The sequence below is a fragment of the Arvicanthis niloticus genome, chromosome 1, assembly GCF_011762505.2.
Source record: "Arvicanthis niloticus isolate mArvNil1 chromosome 1, mArvNil1.pat.X, whole genome shotgun sequence".
NCBI lineage: Eukaryota > Metazoa > Chordata > Mammalia > Rodentia > Muridae > Arvicanthis > Arvicanthis niloticus.
Window position 1 is genome coordinate 128,385,117 of NC_047658.1, and position 22,340 is coordinate 128,407,456.

Below are 22,340 nucleotides of genomic sequence, written 5' to 3' on the forward strand. Positions count from 1 at the left end.
TAGATAAACTTCAATAATTCTAGTTTGACTCATTTCTTGGGCATCTACTACCTTTAGTTTGAAGAAGCAGTGTTCAGTTTAGATGCATGATTCTAACATCACAATGACAAGAAATGTAACAACTCTTGAACCAAAGGAGATCATGGGCCAGAAGTCACCCATGGCAGGCATATCACTAAGAACTCAAGGATGTAAACTTTGGCAGGAACTAGTTGGTTAACCTAACAGCATAACAAAATGCAGTTAGTGTTGAGCTATTTCTAAGTAAAGTTACAGTTGTCAAAATAGGGCATGGAATTATGAGTCTATCTACATATTGAGAGATATTTGATCTCTTAGTTTACCCATCAAAAATCTGAGGTATAATGCAACCCCCATGTTGAAAGTGAGTGAATTCTATGCTAATTTTTAAGGCTGACTATAATGACTGACTGGTTTCAACCTCATAGGTTGTGTGTCTCTAACTTTAATACAGAACAAAGCCTACTAATTTTCTAGTAGGTGATTGGTGTGTTACTTTGGAACAAAATAAATTACATTGAGTTGGAGCAACTGATGAACAGGTCATGAGCAGATGCTGCTAAAGATAGCTTGAAGTATAACAAGAAAATTGTGAGGGTCCAGCTGAGAAACTTATGAAGGAAAGTGAAGCAGAGGGGGATATGTTTACTAAGGAAGTGAATGGGGGACTGTATGGGCTGAGCTCAGTGGTTGTGGGACAAAAGGTCAAAGTGAAAAACCACCTGGCACACTTTTTTTTTACTTTAGTATACATAAATGAGTATATATGTTTATTACATGATAAATACAGCAAATAGTGGGCATTTTGAGACAGGGCAAGACATGTAAGCTGTAGATGTGATATAGTACTTCAACACTAGTTTAAAAATTCTCAAACTTGTGGCATATTTAAGTGTTTTTATTTACTTTCTCTTTATCATCACAGATCTTCATAAACAATGAATGGCATGATTCAGTGAGTGGCAAGAAATTTCCTGTCCTTAACCCTGCAACTGAGGAGGTCATTTGTCATGTGGAAGAAGGGGACAAGGTAAGTTTCCCAACACCCACAGCTCTACTTTACAACAGGAGTGTTTGTTTCTCACTGTTATGAGCTCAAAACCCATTGCAAGTTCAAAGAAAAACATGAAAACATGGTTGCTCTGGCATTGGCTAAATGTTCAGTTGCCCAGTGGGTTTTTGGTTTTTTTTTTTTTTTTTATGTCAGGGACATGGCTCAATGTATAAAATACTTACTGTACAAGTTTGAGGGTTTGAGTTTGAACTTTATCATCCACACAAAAGCCATTTATTTATAATATCTCTAGCTTATATGTAATAGTCAACAAATATGGATTAGATGAAAATTCAATTTCTATTTCAATTAAAAACATTCATTTTTAGATTGAAAGGATTCTTTCTAGATCCTACACCCTGAAAAATATTACACAAATGAAATGATGAACATTTAACATTATAAAGCTCTTTAAAAAACACCACAACTGATTTTATAATAATTGAGTACAAAATGATGCTCTGGTTAATCAATACTCTTTCAATTATCATATTTAACAATAGGGTTTAATTGCAGTTAACAACATTTTGAAGAACAAGTCAGTAGTAAATGTATAATTATAAAGGAGAAGAAACTTTAAAATGTGCAGGTTCAGAAAAATGATATTTCATATTCAAGTTATAGAATAACAGCATTAATTATATTTGAAAATGATAATGTTTCTAATACTTTTTCCATGTATCCAAAAAATTTTATACTTAGATTAATAACATATCATACTTAAGGTAACTTATTTGATATACAAAGACATATTCACAAAGGAGGACATACCAAAATAATACAGAGCAATATTCACTACAAACATTTATAAACTTTAAAGGAAGTTGTCAAACAATAAACATGATGGTTAATTTGCATTAACCATGGAAAATTTTTGATCAGTAATCTACATTCTAGTAACCAAGTAATTATAGTCAAGAAATCCTCTTATGAAACGCTGACATGGAAAAACTTACATGAAGAAAGATAATTGTAACAATATAAAAAATAAGTAAAGAATATTTTGAATCACAAGCTTCTTATAGAATGTCTCATAGAATTTTTTTAATATTCAAAATTATAATTACAGTACTATCTTATGTAACTACTTTGATGAAATTGAATAAAATAATTTAAAAGATTCAGAAAAAAAATGACAGAATTTGTGACAATGTCTAAAAGTGAGGGCAGACTATAAGCCCAGAGTGAGGGCAGCAGAGACATCGGATCCACCAGGCTTACTGACCAGCTTGCTAATCAGTGATCACCAGATTCAGAGGAATACTGTGTATCAAAGTGTATCATAAAAAGACATTAAAGAAGACACCCAACATGTACATTTAGGTGCCATGTGAATATATACACAAGAATACCAACAGCCAACGAACTGTTGTACCCTGAACTCACAAGTCATAAAGTTAGTATTTATCAATCAATCATGTTCAATTTGAATGATAGCATGACTCACCTCACATTGGTTACACTGTAGCTAACAAAAGGGGCAAAGGGAGATTCTGTTTTCTGGCTGAATTTACAGATGAAAATAAAGAAGAAGAATAGCAAGGTTAACTAATTTATTCAAGTTGACAGTGTTATTGGCTCACAAAATCAGCATCACTGTTGTGATAACAGTCAAAGCCTATGACTGCAGGATGAGTGTTATGGTGGGTTCACTGTTCCACTGTGTCACTATTTATTATAAAAGTAATAGTGAAGTGGCAAATACTGAATAGGAACAAGAACCAGAAAGCCCTCAGAATCCTCATCTGAACACACATGTAAAATATATATGTGACTCCAGGACTACTTTGAAAAAAGTTACCCTTTAGTAGCCATTGAGAAAACATTAAGCTTTAAATCTCTGTAACATTAGATGAAAAAAGATGGAGTCAGCAAACCTAACATTCCTGACACTGGGCTTCAGCTAACTGACAATCACATGGCTCTGTCATTGTCTGCCCCTTAACAGCTCACCTTCATTCCCTGTGACCACAAATATTAAGATATTTATGAAGCCACACCGCCATATCTCAGATAGCCACAGATCTTAGGTTTAGAACTTTTGTGGGGTTTGTGGAGGTTAAGAGTTAAGATTACAGTAATACAGGCACAAAATTAGATCAGGGCCTTCAAGGACAAGGTCTCCAAATGTAACATCGAACAAAAGATCAAGAAATAAACAGAGAACAAGGATGGCCTCTGGAGGCTGCTCTCTTTCATTCTGCACGCGCACTAAAGACTTCACCCTGTGGGGCTCGTCCCTGTGCTTCTCAGTGCTTTGGGGGAAGTCCATCATTAAAGACCTTTATAATGCTACACAACCTTTATCTATGAGCTCGTATTAGGCCACTTCATCAAAAGGAGAATTTCAACTTCTGCCCAGTGCCTCATTTCTTCCCACAGCTTGACGCCTGTTCACTGCTTCTGTGCTTGTCCCCACAGTGGTGCTCCAGAGTGGGTCCTGGCAAGCCACTCCATAGTGAGATTTCATGGGTTCCCCATTTGTATCATTCTGTTCCACCTCCTATTTTATTTCACATAAAATAAGGAAAAAGGAAATTCTTGGAAGGCTAAATAAAATATATAAAGATAGGCCAGAGAGAACCCCTTGATTCCCAGACTAATCATGCATCTTCTTTTATATAATCAGGTGCTAGTACACTATGCATATCAAGGAAACTTTTCTATTCTGGCAAGCTTTGAATTTTTATATAACCCTTACTCCATATATTGGGAATCTAGTATTTACCTAGCTAGTTACTGACATAAGTGGAGCTTCTGAGAATTGGTGGGCACAAGAATTTCTAGAAAGCCTATAAAAGCACAGATTAGAGTGAGCCTGGAAACTGGCACTCCAGAATATTTTTTCAGCTACTGCTAATGTTATTAGCTGGGGATGGAGTAGCAGAGTTTTAGAAACAATGAATATAAAAGAAAATAATTTGTGTTTTTTTCTCAAGGGTCATCATTAGCATTTAAATTTGGGACGATGTATACTTTTAAAGAATAGCACTCAGAAGGCAGAGGCAGGAGGATCTCTATGAGCTTACAGTCAAGCCTGATCTACATAGTGAGCTTCAGGACATCCAGTGGTACATTAAGAGACCTCACTGCTCTCAAAAAAAAAAAAAAAAAAAACCCAAACCAAATAATAAAACAACAATTATATATATTTATGAGACAAAGCATATTAATTCCATATATGTATACTATTTATAACAGTCAGATCAGGGTAATTACATTTTTATCTCCTCACCATTCTTCAGTATATTTGGAGCTATGACTAACATTCTTCTGTATGTTTGGAGCTATGACTAACAATCAATTTCACCCACTATTTACTTTTGATTGTTCTTCATATTATGCTCCAGTAATACTATGGAGTACTTTTCTTCTTTGATATCTATAGTTTGAATTTCACTGTGAGTTATAACCATGCAGAATCTTTATATTCTTCACTTGATTCATTTAGGATAATGTCCTTCAACGTCATGATTTTGATGCAGAGATAGGATTCTATCTGCATACACCTCGATCACATTACATCCTTTATTCTTTTATTCCCTCATGAGTACTTGAGTTAGTTTAATATGTTGGTTAATATGAGTAATTCCAAAATCATTGTAAGAGTAGTGTTGAGAACTGCACTAGTCCCACGTCCGGGCGCCAAAAAATGTTGTGGCCCGAGCTGCCCCACTTTGGGTGGCCAAAAATGTTGAGGCCCTCTCCACTCCGTGCTTGGCGACCACTGTATCCTGGCCCAAGCTGCTGCTCCAGTCCTCGGGTCAGGGTTCAGCAAGAGAGAGAGTGAGGACAGACTTGAAGAATGGAGACCAGACAGAGTGTGATTCAATCCTGTTTATTCTTCAGTCTCTCTTCCTAGTCCAAGTCCCAAGTCTTGAGTTCCTAGTTCCTAGTTCCTAGTTATACTCCTCCTAGTTCCTAGTTGTAGTCAATCTGTTCTCTTCCGAGTGTCTAATATCTACTCCTACTCCTAGTGTCTGAATCTCTGTTACTCCAAATTGTTCTCCTAGTTGTACTCTCTAAAATATCTGATTCTCTCATCTTTTATATATCTCACTTCTAAGCCATGCCTTTTGGTCACACCTTTAATCATGCCCTTAGGTCTTGTCTCTAAATCTGATCTCTAAATCACCTTTAAGTCACACACCTTTAATCTCACACACCTTTAATCTCACACACCCAAGGAAAGTCCTGGGTATCTAAAGCAAGATGTTATCAGAGTGTGCTCAACTGTTGTAGGCTATTGTAATCCAAGTCTCATGTCAGGGTATATGGCTCAAGATGGCTGCAAAGCTGATAGCCGCTTTCTGCTAAAAGTTGGCTCCCAACAGAGTAGAATGTATCTCTTTGGTTAACTTGTTTTGTTTTGTCTTGTTGTATGATCAGAATCAGGATAAATAGCTTATATAAATTATATATTTTTCATTTCTTGAGGAATCTTTATGCTAGACTGCACAGCATAATGGTGAAATCAGATTCCCATTAATGTATGTAATGTATGTAAAGGTTTATTTCTTCCACAGTCCCAACAGTAGATTTTACATTCTGTTTCATGTTAATAATCATTAGGATTAGAGTAGGAGACTATCTGTCAATTATCATTTTGTTTGGAATTCAATTAACAGCCAGCAATGTGAACATAGTTTCATATTCCTGATGGCTATTACACATCAAAAGCTATGGTTTTTGAGATAATTTCCATTTAAAGTAGATTCTTTAGAAGATTTTTTATATTAGTCCCTTACAAAATCTGGAAATAAAATATTTTTCAGATAAATTATCTGACATTTTTCCTTGCAGGTTACCTGTTTACCCACTTTTTCTGCAAAATTATGATTTGAAACGATACAGGTTTACTTTGTTTTTTGCTTTAATTGTTTTACTTTGGAGAATCACTGTCTAGTACAATATCTTGATGTTATTTTGCCCATTTTTTTCTTCAGTAGAACAATAGTTTTGTGTTTTCATTTGGGTTGCTGGTCCCTTTGAGTTAATTTCTATGTATCATAAAAGAAAAGACTCTACTTAACTCTTCTTCATATAGTTTCTCAGCTTCTCTTCTCCAGAGTGTGTTGTGATGCCCTTGTTGAAATGTCTAAGGGTGCATAACAGTAAATGTGGGTTTAGAGGAGTACACAAGTGGATGGCTACAGCTATTGGTTTAATCATTAATGAATCTTCATGGACTTCTGGAGAGCTAAACATAGACAGAGATAATTATCATCGATGGCTCTGTGCCACAAGTGATTCAGAAGCCTCCAAGATGATCCTAGAAGGAAGAGAGAATTTGTTCATTACATTTAAATTAATTTGTTCACTGCTTTTTACTTATGTGAGATTTCTAGAGATCCACAGTATCATTTTACTATCTCCAGAATGAATGGAAAGAACGAGAAAAATAAGCTGCACATACAGTAAGACATAGACATATGTAAACTAAGAGCCCATCCACTGTCTAGGCCTTCTCCACGTAGATAAAAATTATACTCAAGCCTATGAACTTGTAGATAGCAGTTAACAAAAACTCATATTCTTGATGCTTTAACGTTGAAACCTTGAATACTTAGCTCGTATGGGTATCTTGTTTTGGCAATGGGATTGGTGTCATTAGGAAAACAAAATTCTCAGCCTGGGTTCAGTAAAAACTTTGTGAGCTAGGTTGAGACTTTGCTGGGGCAGTCAGGGAGGTCTTCCTTCTTCCTAAATTGCATAAGAGAAAGCTGGTGACCATCCCAGCAATCTTGCCAGTGAGCACTGATTTGCTCTGTGCTTTGGGACAACTGCCCCTCCATAGAAGAGATCCAAAAAGTTAATTCACGGCCAGGGAAGCTACAGGTCATGTCACAGTCTGATTGGCTGGACAAATGGTTCCTCTAAGGAAATGGTCCATGATAGATAAGCAAGAGCTTGTTTCATTACCACATTCCTGTATCTGTGTCTTGTTTGGAATTACTAAGCAACTGCATTTTTAGAATAGTTGATGCTGAAACAATTTATGAGGAATCTAATGTAGAGTGGCTAGCATGGCTCAGTGAAAGGTCCTAACCTGGTAAAGTGTACAGTCACAAGAAACCTGATAGGCTGGACTGACTCATTAGGTCACAGGTTAAAGGCTGGTTTTTGAAATTCCCTTCACAGCAAAATGGGGCTGCCAATGGGCTACATCCTGTCTTTCATGGTATCTCAAGGGTGGGGAAGGAGCCAGAGCAAATGCATGTTTAAAAAGTGAAGCATGCCTATGGGTGGGAAGGGTTTTCTTTTCACATCAGTGGCTCCTTTAGGAACCACTGACTAATTCTAGGGCGTGAGCTAATTGATAATTGGAGGGATAAAACTAAATGGCCATTAAAGTAAGTGCTGTAGACAGGTGTGAAAAAAACTGATCTGATTACTATTTTCTCCATCTCTGAGTGAAGTTACTGCATGGGTATTGTAGGAGAGACGGAGGGACTTGGACCTTCACCATTTAGTCTTAGAGATCCTTGCTTTCTGGCTCTCACTGAAACTGCCTGTATGTATTCAGCCTGCAGGCTCTGACTTAAAACTGGAATATGTTACTTTCCCTCGGCACCAGGATTTGATCATAGAAAATCCCAGTTAATCCTATTATCTTACTAATTTAAAAAAATATTAGAAATGCCATCCTTGAATTAAAATAAACAAAATGTCTACTTTAAAATAATGAAAACATATTAAAAATCTTGTATGAGATTACTACACTGGGTAATGCAAAAGTTTTGTTATGTAATGAAATCAGTTCAAATATGATTATTATATAAATTTTAATAAACAAATTACATACAGCATAATGCATGATTTTATATGATAATAACATGATGTGTTAGTTTTATAAGACACTAAAAACAATTAAATATGAAATGTGTATTAAATAATAAAGAATAGCAAGAAGTCTTACAGTCTGTAATTCAGAGAATAATAAGTTTGATACCTAAAGCAGCTATGCTAGGCCATCTTGCTGAGACAGTAGAGTAGCTATGGAGGTCAGATCTAGAACAGAAATTTGCCTCTACTTTCTGCTGTGTTTCACAAGCATCAACTATTTACCTACAAAACAAGGTACATGATGCTTAGCTGTAATAGGAATGTGGGAGCTATGAAGAGCCTGCCTTTGTGCCTGGAGCGTAAAGCCCCTCCCTCATTTTCAAATCACTTTATTGTGATGAACTCACAAAGAAAAACAATAATACACAGCTGGAGTAAATAAGTCACTCAAACAAAAGCTTCCCAAGCCCCAAAAGACGCATCTCAGTGAAGTTCCACACATTTAGAAGGGCCATTCTGAAGCCAGGAACTTCACTTGGGATTTTACACTTTCACAATCAGCTGTATTTTTTTTGTGGACTTATCCAACACAAAAGACCACAACAGATTATTCAAGTGTCTTTTTCCTGGGTTCTCTGCTGCCACATTCACTACCGTTACTCTTTCTTAGTCTCCTTTATAAATGTTATTTTACATACACACAACTGTCCACATATAAGCATTTATTTATACCTTATAGGGTGGGATCTGCACACGAAGAACATTCTAATTTTTTTTCTGAGTTTGAGTGATCTTTGCATAATATTCTCATAATATTCTACATGTTAAGTCCATCCCTTTTCCTTCAGGCTTCTTGATTTTATTTTTTTTTTACAACTGCATATTCTATTATTTCCATTTATCTATTAATGGACACCTAAGTTGCTTCCACTTCCTTGCCATTATAAATAGAAAAGGTTTATGATACTACCTGTAGTAATAATTGTGGCACTAAAGATCTTACCTTCAAAGGATATTAGTCTGGCATCCATATGGAGATAGTGGGAATGGAAGATAATGAATAGAAGCTGGCTAACAATACATAACAAAGCCTATGTAGGAGAGAGCAGAAAATACTGGAACTCTGTGCTAGAACAGACTAGGATGCTGTAGCCACCTTGACATTGGTTTGTCTTTTAGGATCATAGTTGCCTCCATCTAGTGAGCATTTAGCATGTCTGTCACATAGAATATGTGAGGCTGTTATTCCTGAACAAGAGGAACGGACTTCAAACAACGTATTTTACTGTAGAATAGAGTGGTCCATCCGTATCCACAGGTTCCACATTTGTTAACTAAACTCGTAGGATCGGAATGGGTAGCTGCTGACATGTATGATGTCATGAGGTCTCTCACAGCTGTGAAGACAGAGTTCACAGGCTTTCTTAGCCATTATTCTCTAAATAATAAAGTATAGCGACTATACCTAGTATTGTTTTATGTACCAGAAGAAAACTAGACTTAACCTAAAAGGCCTGTGGGTTATATGCAAATTTTATGTAAATTTAGCATCTATGATTTTAGGTTATTTTTCTGGGACTTGGGGAGCAGTTCTTCATGGATACCAAGCAAAGCTCATGAATTTATATGATAAAGTGATATTTGGTTGTATGTTACTCCAATTTGATGAATATTTCAGTACAAAATCTTCATCTCACTGTCCTCTCATTATCTGACTTATAGTTAGAATGCTATAGAAACAGGTGGATGTTTGGATCTCTCAAATCTTACAAGGTTAAAAACAGAAATCAGAATTCAAAGAGGGCGGTTGTTTCACTGAAAACTCACCATCCTTACTTTCTTTCTGTTACTGCAAGATGAAATATATCTGAAAGAAGAGAAGCCATGGCCTAAAGAAATAAACATAAGAATACAATTATTTATGACAGTAAGAGGGTTTCTCAAATGGCAAGGTTTGTTTCAAAACCATTTTTTTTAAATCCATCTATAGAGGAAGGCCTGAGGCTCAATACAGCTCAGAATTGGCAAAGATCAATGACATAACACTGAGCAGAAAGATCCACGAACAAGCTGCATTTCATGGGTCTGTCTAACAAAGATGTGTGTGTGTGTGTGTGTGTGTGTGTGTGTGTGTGTGTGTGTGTGTGTGTGTGTTTAAAAGCCATGGTATTCATAGATCATAGGGTTAAGCTCTAATAGTTTGAGGGGTTTGCTGTTTCTTCACCATAACAGTGATCTCTTAATTTCTTTAGGAAGAGCTTAGAAAATGTGTTTTAAAACAAAAAAAAATGTCCAATGACAAGCAAAAACGTGGTCAACATGATGCCTAAGCTATACATTATTTTCAACAGAACAAAACAATAACCACATATATAATTACACAAATTCATCATTCCTTAGGAAAAAATGACACTAGTGTGTAAGGAAGCATAGCAAAAGAATATCTGTGTGTAGTTTTAAACATTGACCTGTTCAAACCAGAATGTACATCTAAAAAAGGTTCTTCCTATACCATTCATAAATACAGACTGTCATCCTCAATTTATACAATTTGGGCTGATAAGTTTACAACTTTTCTAAGACTGGAAAGCAACACACAGTTAATAGAAACTGGACATTTTGATTTAAAATTGAACTGTTTCCAGGCTTATGATTGACAGTACAGTAGTCTTCTGGGATGCTGTTAGGAGTCTCCATTGGCCACACAAGCCTATGGGCAAGCCACTACAGCAGACTGAATTCAACACATGAAACAAGACATCCAATACTTGTTAAGGAACACAGTCCATATTAGGCAGTTTAGATTAAGTTCTGATGTTTCATATGTGAAGTGCCCTACGTGTATTTAACATATGGAATTTTGAGGCTGTAGCTGTCATAAATGCAGGAGATTTGTACTATGAAATGGTTTATTTCCATTTCAGTTTGCAGACATGTAAGTCTTGGGTGTCTTATAGGATGCTTTCTGAGGAAAAATGATATTAATTTGGCCTTCTGTGGCTCTCTAAGGTGAAGGTTAAGCTGAGGTTCAACCAAATACAAGCAATTGAAAACTATAGGGTCATTTTCCTTCCAGCTATTCTAATTCTCAAGAAGAATTTAGTCTCCTAAATAAAGTTGTGATCCACTGGCATGTAGGATTTATGGAGTTCCAGAAAATACCAGTTTTATAGACAAAAATTTTTAAATTAACTGCATTTAAAATTTTGTTTATTTACTATGAATGTGCATGCACATACACATACAAACATACACACATGTGTATGTACAGGTGTTATACCTTCATGTGAAGGTTAAAGACATCATGTTGGTGATGGTTCTCTTCTTCTACCATGTGAACCCAGGGACAGAACTTGAGATGTAAGGTCTGGAAGCAAGGCCTTTTAGTCAGTGAGCCATCTAGCAAGGCCATGTTATATTTTAGTAGTTGTTCCTTTATCCCACCTTAATATATATATATATATACACACACACACACACACACACACACATACACACACACACAATCGTTCTTTCTAAATATTACAGGGCAAATTTGTTCTACATTTTATTGGTAGGAAAGGAAAAGACCTCAGGGAGATTTGGTGAATAACCTAAAGTGACTGGCTGTGGATGAGATAGGTTGTGCATCCTATTTCATTCCTTTACTGATGGGGAGAAAAGTATTTTGGGCCCAGCTCACTCAGGATCTCAACTAACATTTATGCTTTGTGGCCTGTGGAGACTCTACAGCACCTCTACTCTCACTAAGTTCGAATTAAAGTGTAAATAATAACTTGCCTCTTACTGTAAATGTGTGCTCATTCCTTTTGTGTGGGAAGAGCAAAAGCAGAATCAGTGGAACTAGTCCCAGAAGGAAGGGGCTATTGTAGTACCCAATTATACTTACTCAAATCGACCCTAGTATTGGCAGTGGTGTTCCTCACTACCCACCTCAATGTTCTGGGTTCCTTAATGAAACACACACACACACACACACACACACACACACACACTTTATATTTAAACAGCTCAATGGGTGGACCACTTCCTAACCTCCACATGGATGAAGTACCCTCCTCCTATATTTCTGAGTTACTACTAAAATATATATTCCATCTTTGCTACCCTGGACCCAGACCTGCAGCCCCCTTGGCTGCATTCCCTGGTACCTACATGCCATATATCTCTCTGTCTTCTGTGCTTCTCAGACCTGGTGGCTCTCTTCCTTCCCAGGCATGGCAGCTATTTCTCTCCTTCTTCTCAGTCCCTTGCCCAGGAATCCTAAAAGTGCCACCAATGTCCCCTTGTCCAGCCATTAGCTGCTGACTTTATTTACCAATCAAAACCTACTGGGTGCAGGGTTTCCTCAATTTCTTAGATGCAGATGAGCAATTTTGGGGACCAGATTAACATAATACAAGCAGCATTAGACCAAATCCACAAGGGTCTGCATGCTATTTGCTTTTTCTTATCTGAGTACAAAAATAGTTGACAGAAGCAACTGTAATGAAGAAGGATTTATGGTGGCAGTTGGAAAGGGTACAATTTGTAGTGATGGTGAAGGCAGGGAAGAGAGCACAGTGACTGGAGTGTGGGGCTAGGATTCCTCATGTCTCACTGGACCAGCAATCACAGATTTCCAGACACCATTGGATCCTGGTTACAACTCACGTGCCATGCCATGCCTACATTTACCCCTCAGTCCCTATGCCCATAAGGCCTCACTTACAACATCTCAAAATAGTGCTAACCCCTGTGTGACAACTGTTAAAACATTTGAGCCTGTAGTCGCATCTCACATGCAAACCAGTGCAGTATGTATATGATGAGTCCCATTTTTAATGGGGTACAATGTGAAAGAACATTAACTTGCTACTTTAGTCCTAATTTGGTAAAGGAGATAGTCTCCTTCATTTATGAATCAAATAAGCTAATGTGTCTAAATTAACTAGAACATTATTTCAAATAAAATAGTGTCCAGTTTTACTAGGATAAAGTGACATCTATTAACATATGGCATCGCTAGTCATTTAACTATTTGATAGACAACTGGAACTTAAATATTAATCAAGAGAAACCATTATAACAGACTAGATTGTTAATCGTGTAAATTTCTGGACTTGGGGCTAATAGAGCTTCTGTTTGTAAGAACCGTGTCTAAGTTCAGAAGGTTGTTGCGTTGTGCTTGCTCACCTAGTTATTTTTAATATCCTGAATGGATTGATCTGTGATTTCCAGGCTGATGTTGACAAAGCCGTGAAGGCTGCAAGACAGGCTTTCCAGATTGGCTCCCCATGGCGCACCATGGATGCTTCAGAGAGGGGACTCCTGCTGAACAAGCTGGCTGACTTAATAGAAAGAGACCGTCTGCTGCTGGCTGTGAGTATTAACCAATGCCAACAACAGAGGCATGAGATAGCTCCCCAGAGCACTGACTGTTTCAACTGGACAGTCAGTTAGTTTGGTTAAGAGAACATATGCTAAATCACCCTTCCTTTTCTCTAAATGTTGTAAATGTTCCTCTAATAAGGTCCTTGATTTCTCAGACTCACTGATCATAACGTCTTTCCAGGGAATATTCATGAATCTCTTAAAAGTACCAAAATATTGCTCTAAAATAAATTGTAGTATATTAAGCCAAAATATTTTTACAATGGCTCCTTCTCCTCCAAGATATCTGTTCACAATGTCATTTCAAACAGTAGTGATTTTTGTTTTCACTGGGTGTAAAAGAATTCACAAACAGAATCTAGGTTTAATGTTGACTAAAATCATGGTTCTGTTTTGGGCACTATGCTTTTTTCATTTTTGTGGATAGATATGTCAGTATAGAATACAGATGAGAACACACTTTCTTGTCTCTTGTGCCCCTATTTAATGAAGCCAACTGAAAGCAGCATGGTTTCCAGTGAGATTTCAAACTATATTTTGTGATCTTCATATTACTGGAAGCACTACCAATTATTTATAAATAATTATGCTTTTCTCAGATTTGCTGAAATTTTCAAAATTGGGGGAAAAATACAATCAGTAGTTGTTGCAATAAAACCACAGCATCCTCTGTGTTGTATAGGAAGAACACAGCTAACATGGCTTCTCTCACTTGCCTGTGGCATGAAGAGTGTTAATGGCCTCTGTCACCTTGAAAGGTCAAAGAGAATAAAAAACAGACACAGAAAATCGCATGGGTATAAATTCTGAGGTAGTGGACAATATAAACTGGAAAAGGAGAGCTTTGGCTCATAGATCACCTCATAGAAGGTAGGATTCCAAGGAGACCTGTATAATCAGAGTGAAAATAAGAGGAAGACAAGACACTACAAGGTCAGAATGTCTGGAAATGTATAGTCCGATTACTCAAATAGTTGTTACCATGTTGACTACACATCAGAATCATCATTGAAAACTGCTGAGGAAAATTCATGGAGAAAGCAGTAGGAGCTCCATTTGTATGAATAGATTTTTCTATCTGCGAGAAATATGACAATAATTAAACAGGCATTGAGAAGTTGCAAACACGGAATTGTCTCTAGAGTTGGATGACAAGTGCGATCCTGTGAGAACTCTTGTTAGATTACAAGGAGACTACAAGTCATATTCACAGCTGCGTACCTGTGAAATTGTACCTAGTGATTAGACATTGCTTAGCTGAAAGGGACTCAGAATGTGATAGAAAGAGCACAAGGGTCACACAACCAGAATCTTACTATCTCCACTACCAGGATCTTGATACATGGCCATAAAAAACGTTATTTGGCTCTGTTTTAAAAACAGGAGTTTAATCAAGATAATTTGAAATTTCTTATGATTACAAAGCTCTCTTTCATATTCAAATATTGACTACTGAAAATGTTGACCATGTATTTTTTTTAATTTTTTAATTTTTTTTTCAAGATGGTTTTGTGTGTGTGTGTGTGTGTGTGTGTGTGTGTGTGTGTGTGTAGTCTTGGCTGTCCTGGAACTCACTCTGTAGACCAGGCTGGCCTCGAACTCAGAAATCTGCCTGTGTCTGCCTCCCAAGTGCTGGGATTAAAGGCGTGCACCACCACCTGGCGCACCATGTATTTTTAATTTGCTTTTAATTCTTATAACATTCCATACATTTATAAAATAGATATTGATCATATCCATCCACAACTCTTTCCTACCAACTCTCTCTACTCCCCCCATGTCACCTACCACCTCATTTACATTCTTTCTTTACTCTTTTCAGTAAACTTCTGAGTCCAAATGTGCTACTCATATGCACATGAGTATATGGTCATTCTTGTTTCTTTTAAGTGATTTCATGTGTGTAGATGTTTGCCTTGCAGATGTGTCTATGCACTATGTGTGTGATTGCTTCTCTCAGAATGCAGAAAGGAGGCATAATATCACACATAACTACAGCTGTACATGATTTTAAGCTATCATGCTGGAAATTAAACTGGCTCTTCTGGAACAGCCGCCCATGATGCACACAGTGGGGGTGTAAGATCAGCCCACTGAGCCATCTCTACAGCTCCATGGAGCACTTTCATTAATCTAATATTCTGGTTGCAATTATTGACTGTGTTTTGTGTTGGTTTTTTTAGACAATGGAGGCAATTAATGGTGGGAAAGTCTTTGCCAATGCATACTTGTCGGATTTAGGAGGCTGCATAAAAGCATTAAAGTACTGTGCAGGCTGGGCTGACAAGATCCATGGTCAAACAATACCGAGTGGTAAGTATACTTGGAAAAATAATGGAGATGGTAACAGAGGCCAGGCCACTATCACAATGATACTTCAAATTCTGATAAAGTTGTCAAACACTAAGGCAAACATTATCTTCTTTTTGATTTTGAATAAACACCTTTTCTGAAGAAGGAATTTCTATTAAAAGTTGACATTTTTAAAGTTGTATCCATTAATATGCAGAAAATAAAACTATGTAGAAAATAGGCAGTACTAAGACAATTATCATAGATTCAGTTACAAATTCAAGGGAGTTGTCTAAGTGCTCAAACTGTCCAAAGCCACCTACTCAAATTAGTGATTTATGCTTTATTTCCATAACAACATTGATATCCTTCCTATAATATAGTTTTTTAAGAAAATATATGGTCCAGAAAGAGGCAGGTATACTAATCTATGTTCTTTTAAACTGAGTGTATTTAGAACAAACTAATTTATATTAACATATTTTAAAGACTACAAAGATGAGAGTATTTTTACTAGCTGAGTTAGGAACTATGCATGGAAGTGATTGTGTAAGCATTACTCAGTGTGTGTGTAGCAGAACAGATGCATGAAAAATATTTCAAGTGAAAAATAATCAATTTGGGAATGGAGTAGAGGCTGAGTTTCATGTCTAAACCTGTAAAGACTTTAGGAACTCAAATAATCCACTTCCAGTTCTGTCCCTGATGGGCACTGCCAATCTAACTGAAGGATTCAGTATGGAAAGTGGTTACCAGGAAGTTAGAAGATAAGAATGAGAACATGGAGGTACCATAAAGGGGGCTCTTTTGAGGCTCTTATTCCAGTCTTAGGAAACCAAGAAGAAACTCTGTAAAGTACCTGTGGTTTCTGACATGAAAAGTACTTGCTGTGGTAGCAGTAAACTCCTGTGGAAGCCAGAACAAAACACAGAACAACAAAATTCCCAAGGTAACCACATCAGAGTAAGGCACAGGACTTGGCCAAATCCAGAAAAGAACCACGTCACTTCAAACTTGTTTTCGTTTATTTTATTTTTCCCGTAGATTAAAAGACACTGCATTTGCACTTAGTAGACCACCACAACAACAATACACACACTCACTCACTCACTCACTCACTCGCACACAAACCTAACAATTTCAAAACAGTAAAAACACTGCTTACATTTTTACTATTTTAAACCATTTACCATCTTAAAGGTTCATGACCCTGGGAAATTTGAGACATTGGAAACATTTGCACCTTACGGAGAGATGCTCTCATCTCCCAGCTCCTTTCTGTACTGTGAACAGGCTGATATAGAAGACAGCCATTTTGAATACAATGAATGGAGTTAACTGCTTGTCAGATCTTCTCCCATCTTGCCACACATACCCCAGTTTTTAGAATGAAATTGCCATCTGAGGGCTCCATTGTTTATGTTATTAGCCTTATAAATAGGATCTTTTGTTTCCCTTTTGCTGCTGAGTGTGTGGCTCCTCTCACATCAATCTCATATCATCCCGCCATACCTGCACAACACATGTGTCTTTAATGTATGTCTGCTCTGTTTTCCAGATGGAGACATTTTCACTTATACAAGACGTGAACCTATTGGGGTGTGTGGCCAAATCATCCCCGTAAGTGCTCGTTCATGACTCCCAGTGGGGCAAAGAAATGGCTAATTCCATTGATTTGTTTATGAAGCCCATTCTCATACAAGTGGAGGATATGTGATGGTTATGTGTGAAGCAAATTCAACAAGCATGACTGCCTCCCTTGGAGAGGGCATTTCAATGTTATCATATGAGCCCTAAGTGTTGATTGCATGGGCTGCTTTGAAAATTGTGCTATGTTCTGGTTTCATGAGCTGTGCTTTATAAGTATATGACGAAGGTTTATCATGGCTCATCTATGCTGGGACTCCATTTCAGTGAGACATAGCAGTACTTGCCACCTCCAGCACTCTGTCTCCTCCTTGAAACTTCTAACCATAAATAGTAACTGCAGCAAGATTGTTAAAATATTAGAAAATATCTTTTGACTGAAGTGGAAGTAATGATCATCATAAAAATTGGAAAAGTGTGTGGCGTACATCCTTTAGAAATCAGGTCTGCCAGGTCTTCACTCAGTGAGAGAAGATGCACCTAACCCTCAAAAGACTTGAGGCTCCAGGGAGTGAGGAACTCTGGTGGGGTGGTAGTGGGAGGAGTGGGGGGAACATCCTCTTGGAGATAGGGTGTTGGGGGAGGTATGGGATGTGGAACAGTCAGAGGGCAGACCATGAGGGAGTAAATACTGGACTGTAAAAAAGATTAAAGAATAAAAAAGAAAGAAAGAAAGAAATCAGGACTGCGTATTCAAAATTCTTCTGTCAGAAAATCAAATTATGAATGGAATCAGATCTTCTCTAAGCTTGACACTGGCCATATATAGCTGATATAATTTAAAAGGCAAAATTAAAACATATGGAAGCATCCCATTTTTTTTTGGAATGACAGTGACTCTTGTTTAATGAAACTGAATGCATCAACGTATCTAACAGAAGTGCTCATTACTTCTAGACTCTCAAACACATCTACATCACTCTACCAGCAAGTAGCTTGAATAAGTCTAAGCATTAGCTTCTGCTGTTTTGTTCTGTTGCTCTGGGGATCTAACCGTGGGTCTCACACAGGGATGTGCTATCCCCCAGTACTGTTTCTTGATGAATTCAGAAGATATCCATCTAAAGTAGCAAGGACCATTTTCAGGACTCATGGGTAGTGATTGAATAAGCAGGGAAGTGGTCACCTATCTCACTTCTTACAGCTGGCCAGAAGGTTTACAAGGATCTGAACTCAAGCACTCACCCTCTGTATGGGAACCTCCTTGGCCTTTAACAATATTGTTTGCCCTGGTCTGAGCCTACCTCTCTGTTGTGCAAAACAATTTAAATATATTCATGGCCTGGTTTCAGTCTTATAAATTCAAAAAGTAAAAATCAAGTCTCCTATCATTAAATATACTAAAAGGTATTGTAATTAGAAAAATTCAATAAAGGGACTCTGGAGAAATATAGGGGAGAGAATGTCATATCTATTAAACATCTAATATGATTATTTATATACAAAAATATAAAGTATTCTTCCTTGTAGAAAAATCATTCAAAATATCGGCACTTGATACAATTTGGAAGTGTTTTCCGTTTCCTTCTGTGTGGTGAATCCTGAATATTTATCATGTATTAGTTGCTTTTAGCAGTGACCCTAAGTGAGATGTTTCAGATAAGTACACAGAACTTACAAGTTTTTATTCAAAATCTATCAAGGCAGATTGTTCTAGAAACTGTGGTTTGATAAACTGTAAAGGCTCCATTTTTTTCAATTTTACTTTCTAGTGGAATTTTCCGATGCTTATGTTTATTTGGAAGATAGGCCCTGCCCTTAGCTGTGGGAACACCGTGGTTGTCAAGCCAGCAGAGCAAACTCCACTCACGGCTCTTCACATGGCATCTTTAATAAAAGAGGTGAGTTTTCCGAGTCTAAACATGCAGGCAGATCCTGGGTCCCCGGTTTACCTTACAGGTGTCATTCACATGGACCATGTGCTTCCCTGTTCACACATGGCTCCTGCTCAGTCATGCAGATGAAAGCAGCAGAGCTAAGGGCTAGGAAGTCTTGTCAGTCAGCACAAATGTCTCTCCACCTAAAGAATGACAGGAAGCCCAACTCAGAGGCTTATAGCCAGTCACTCTGTAATCTGTTACTTATATTGTTCAAGTCTCATGAACATAATTCAGGAGGAAATAAAATGTTCTTTCAAATGCTAAAGTATTTGTTGACAACTGCTGCACTTATAACTGGCCTGGTTGCTTCTGTAATTTCTTTCAGTTATTTTCATTTTAATGTGGCAGAAGATTAGAGGCAACTGTAATTGTATGCTTGTTGGAATATTGGGCCATATTATGCAAAGAATAGATCCAGTTGTTCTTATCATCTTCAATTTCTCTTCTCTTCACAGTGCAGAGAACATGATGCTTTTATGTAATTAACCAAAATGTGTGGTTTCACCTCTTTAAAAAATTATTGATTTTCATCCTTAATATTACACCCAAAACTCAAAGTGACAACTTAGAATTTCAAAATGTAAAACAATATCTTTTAAGGTATATTGTTATTTCATACTAAAATAGGTAAAAGATTTGTTAAAATGAGGCGTTTTTAAATTCAAATACCAAAAACTTTAATATGTCCATCAAGGCTCTGTCTTTGATGCTGTAGGATATGAATCAATCTGGCACATTCATACTTTATAGAGAGTCTTTGCCTATGTGATGTTTTACTGATCAAACCATACCATTCCAGATTTGTAACTTAGTGATCTGAAAACTCAACAGTGGAAAACTGAAAACGTGACCTCTAGATTTCTAGCCTTGCTGATGATACCGAATGTCTATGTATCTTATCATACTTTTCTGAATCCTAGAATTTCCCCTTCTGACATTGGCACAGCTAATCATTAGAACTATGATCCATTGAAAGGATTTGGGGTTTTGGAAGAAATAAAATGTCCCCTTTGAGTACATTTTCATGTAGACTAAGAAATAATAATAAAGAGTAAATATGTAAGTGAAATTTTCTTGGGAGAAAAACTCATAAGGTTAGACTAAGAACACAGCTTCAGTCTCGTACCCACCTCTGTTGTGAATTAAATTCTCAATCTGCTGGCTGCTTATAGGCAGGATTTCCTCCCGGCGTGGTGAATATTGTCCCTGGTTATGGGCCAACTGCAGGGGCAGCCATCTCCTCTCACATGGATGTCGACAAGGTGGCCTTCACGGGATCAACACAGGTAGGGCCAATCTCTGAATATCTAATCTCGTATGAGAACAAGCATATTTTATGCAGCTATTCTCAGCCAATACTTTGTAGAACAGAAGTTATTTCAATGATTTGTTACTTATTAAATCCTTGAAAATATGTTTATCAAGCACAGCTGGTTGAATTTAGGATAAAAGAAGATACCTATTGCTAATTTTGAAAGATTACAATGTTTGATGTTTTTATTACTATATATCTCTTAGAAATTTGGACCCTAACTCTGTCAGATGACTAGCAATATGTATAATATAAATAATGTAAGTTAGAGCATAATGATTTATATGAATGAATTAAATACAACCTATAGATTAAGAAAATTAAATAGTAGAGTTTTACCCTTAGTATCTTTTGGGGACTGCCTACCCAGCATACCCTGAAAGGGAAAGAAATTCTGCTTCTTTCCATGGCTCTGCTGGAGAGCCTCAGTTATCAGTGTGCCTAGCATCCCTATGGATAGATACAAAGTTGAAAAACAGTCAACAGCCCGTGAGCACTAATAAAAAGGGGCAGGTGGAGGGAGAGGAAAAGGCTTGGAAGATAGAATTCTGAATATTCCATGCGTCTCTATCATAAACAGAAAGAAAATCTAGAACTTAATTCTATTTCCAATAAAGCCATATTTGAGTTACCCTACATGACTATCACATTATTAGCTATTCAACCTGAAAAGATACAGACAGCGCGCCTCATTGGCATGTGTGAAAAATAAGCTGCCAATACCTGCAAGAAATAAACAGGATTAAGAAGGTGATCAGATATGTCTAGAAGACCAAGGAAAGGAAAATTTACCTGCAGCTAGATGGGTACTAGAAATTGCTGGAGTTACTGACAAATGGTCTTAACAACCTGAGGACTGAGAAGCAAGAACATTCTCCATAATAGGTTGAGGTTGATTTGATTTTTCTTATAATCGTAGTTAGTTGCTTCAGTATTTAATCAAATACCACAGAGAGTTGAGTTGATAAAACATTAAATTCTATTCTTATTCTATTTTTGACCCTCTAGTGTATATTTTCTTTGTTTTTTATGGATAGTAGAAAGGTAGTACATGGTGAAAAAAAATCTCTGACTGAGATATGATTAAAAACAACCAAAAAATCCCTGTGTTCAGCATTTTTCATGCGGGAAAGGAAGATGGAGGGTGCCCATGACACACTGATAACTTCCATTATGATGGTGCTGTACGTTAATACCCTAGAGGGGAAAGGCAGGCAGATAGAATCCTGGGTTTTCCTACCCTCTGCTCGTGGGTCCAAAACATATGTTCATTTCTCTAATCCGTCCTTGCTGAAGGCTTCTGGACCTGATCCCAGCAGCAGCGTAAGTGCTTAACTGTCTTGACTGACTCTGAGCTAGGTACCATTTTGAGGCCACTTTATATGCCTCCCTACCTCCCAATGAGACACAGAAACTAGAAAAATCAGCAACATATGGTCTCAAATTCCAATATAACCCTTTAAGTACTATGCCTTTAAAAGGTAAATATCTTTTGCCAAATTATAATCTCTTTATTTGAAGAGCATAGAGCCCCTAATATCTGTTTTACTCAGTTTTACATAGTAAAAGTGAGAACCAGTAGAATAAGACATCTAGCACCCCTCTGAGAGCCAGTAAATGGCCTTTTCACTGTCTCATTTTCCCAGGTTTGGGGTTATATATGGACATGGGCTTCTCGCACCTGACCCCCATTGTTCCCACACTCCCTTGGTGTTCTTATCTGAAATTCTCAGGAATCCTGAACTCAACAGTGTTTCCATTTGTGTTCCCACTGCCTGAGATTCGTAATCACGAGCATGTGCATCCTTGAGGATTTATCTCATCCTCTTGCCTGGCTAGTCTCAAGGCTCCTTTGTTCAAGGTTAGGCACAGGATGGTGTACAACTACTTCTAAATAGCAAAATGATAATAACATGATTTTAGAAGCCCCAGAGAGGAAAAGCATAGGATTCATCCAACACAAATACCCTGTGAA

General features: G+C 37.2%; 1 protein-coding gene across 4 annotated transcripts in view; it reads left to right on the forward strand.

Moving 5' to 3' along the window:
• The window catches only part of LOC117711703 (aldehyde dehydrogenase 1A1), a 135,030-nt gene that overhangs the window by 95,640 nt on the left and 17,050 nt on the right, over nucleotides 1–22,340 (forward strand). For all 4 annotated transcript variants that reach the window (XM_076918365.1, XM_076918372.1, XM_076918370.1 and 1 more), the window contains 6 exons: nucleotides 947–1,051; nucleotides 13,082–13,222; nucleotides 15,418–15,547; nucleotides 17,085–17,146; nucleotides 18,886–19,014; nucleotides 20,226–20,339. In XM_076918365.1, the coding sequence (XP_076774480.1) occupies nucleotides 13,148–13,222; nucleotides 15,418–15,547; nucleotides 17,085–17,146; nucleotides 18,886–19,014; nucleotides 20,226–20,339 (510 nt within the window). In that variant the 5' untranslated portion in view covers nucleotides 947–1,051; nucleotides 13,082–13,147. The remainder of the gene's footprint in view (nucleotides 1–946; nucleotides 1,052–13,081; nucleotides 13,223–15,417; nucleotides 15,548–17,084; nucleotides 17,147–18,885; nucleotides 19,015–20,225; nucleotides 20,340–22,340) is intronic.